The 1,568-nt window shown below is 36.0% G+C and overlaps 1 protein-coding gene across 1 annotated transcript; it reads right to left on the reverse strand.

Moving 5' to 3' along the window:
* Positions 1-708: 708 nt before the first annotated feature.
* LOC108628652 (proteasome assembly chaperone 4) lies at positions 709-1,481 on the reverse strand. Its single transcript, XM_018030727.2, has one exon. The coding sequence runs from the start codon at positions 1,338-1,340 to the stop codon at positions 960-962; it is 381 nt and encodes a 126-aa protein (XP_017886216.1). The 5' UTR covers positions 1,341-1,481; the 3' UTR covers positions 709-959.
* Between the last annotated feature and the right edge of the window lie 87 nt (positions 1,482-1,568).

Raw genomic sequence — 1,568 nt, forward strand, 5'->3', positions numbered from 1 at the left:
TTACTGACAATGAATGAAACGTATTGTTTATCGGAATCGAAATATGCGATTGAGCCCTGAAATTTGTTTTCTCCTTTTGACGATATTTTCGTAATAATTCAGATTTACTTGAAAATGCGAACAATTAGATTCATAAGATTAGACTTCTAAGAATACCTACTCATTTCTGAAGTTATTAATCATTTATTATTCTGTCCCGTCCTCCCGCGCTCGCCATTCCGCCAGACAGGCTGCCATCCTTGCGACGTAAAACGTTTGAAATTAAATTTGCGTTACAAACGTAACGAACGAACATGAATAACAATTTTGGTATTATTGTTTCAAGAAGATTGCTAATAAATCTGTATTTTATATATATATTTAGTTGATTATTCAATAATTGTAAATTTATTACGTTGTACGTGCGAATCATAAATTGAGCGGATTTAGGTTGGCAGCCATTACGAAAGTGTAAGAAAAGTTCGAAGCCACAAGTGCGATTGTTAGTTAGAATTGTTAGAATTTTTCGGTTGTTTAGTGACTCATTTGCAAATAATACAGCATGTAAGGTGAGTAAAAACCTTCTATTCATGTTTCTTAAAGTATTCCCAGAATAATTCAAAATGTTGCGACGCATCTTTGTATTCCCGATGTATTCGAACATTTCGCGATATTCTTGCTAATTCATGAAACGAACTTTTATTTAATTTACTTTTACAATTTATTGATAAATCTCGTTACGATAAAATGCTTATAATTTTGTTCTAACGAAGTCAGGATTGTAAATTCGAAATGATTTGTTCAGTGAATCAACAATCATTGAACTAACGATTGTATCATATTGAATAATCCATTTTATTTAACAAGACGAACATTCGTGTGTTTATTACAAAAATGAGAGTATAATTAAGTTCGATGAAAAATATGCAAAGCTGCAATCACATTCTTAACACATTAGACAATATTTGTAATAAATTCGATTAGAGAATCTCAGGATGGGAATTGAATTCGTCCCTTAGCCTCCTTTCGATGCCAGGCAGGGAAAGATTGTCAACTTGTACATTGAAACTGACGTAAACAGCCACCGATAGTTTTTTCGATAGCCTCTTTGCAAGGTTGCTCGAAAAGTCATTAGCGACTGGCCCCATGATTTTCGTCGTCAGCGGCTCCTTCTCGTACGGCGATCCAATCGCGAATGACAAATCGTCCATCGCGTTCTCTTTGCCACCGATCCACACGTAAAGACAGTTTTCCATTTTAATCGTGTGACAAGCGATCGACAAGTCACCGACGTTCGCGGTAAACTCGTGGAACTTGAAGCTGCACTCGGGTTTTGTTACTTCCTTCTCTTCGTTTCCCATGTTTCTCGAGAACACCGGTCTTAATTATTGCTGTTCCACCCAGTTTACACTGTTATTGTCGTTTCACTGGGATCAGGATGACTACGACGCTTCGTGAACTTAACCAAACATAACCTGAACGCTGTGAATCCAATATGCCGACAACAGGTAATTTACAAATCCATAACACACCGAGGAGATTCTCCTACGGTAACGATAATAAAATTAATAATAGTTTTAAACATTTTC

This window comes from Ceratina calcarata, unplaced genomic scaffold (genome assembly GCF_001652005.2).
Source record: "Ceratina calcarata isolate Rehan_Ccalc_2016 unplaced genomic scaffold, ASM165200v1 scaffold532.2, whole genome shotgun sequence".
NCBI lineage: Eukaryota > Metazoa > Arthropoda > Insecta > Hymenoptera > Apidae > Ceratina > Ceratina calcarata.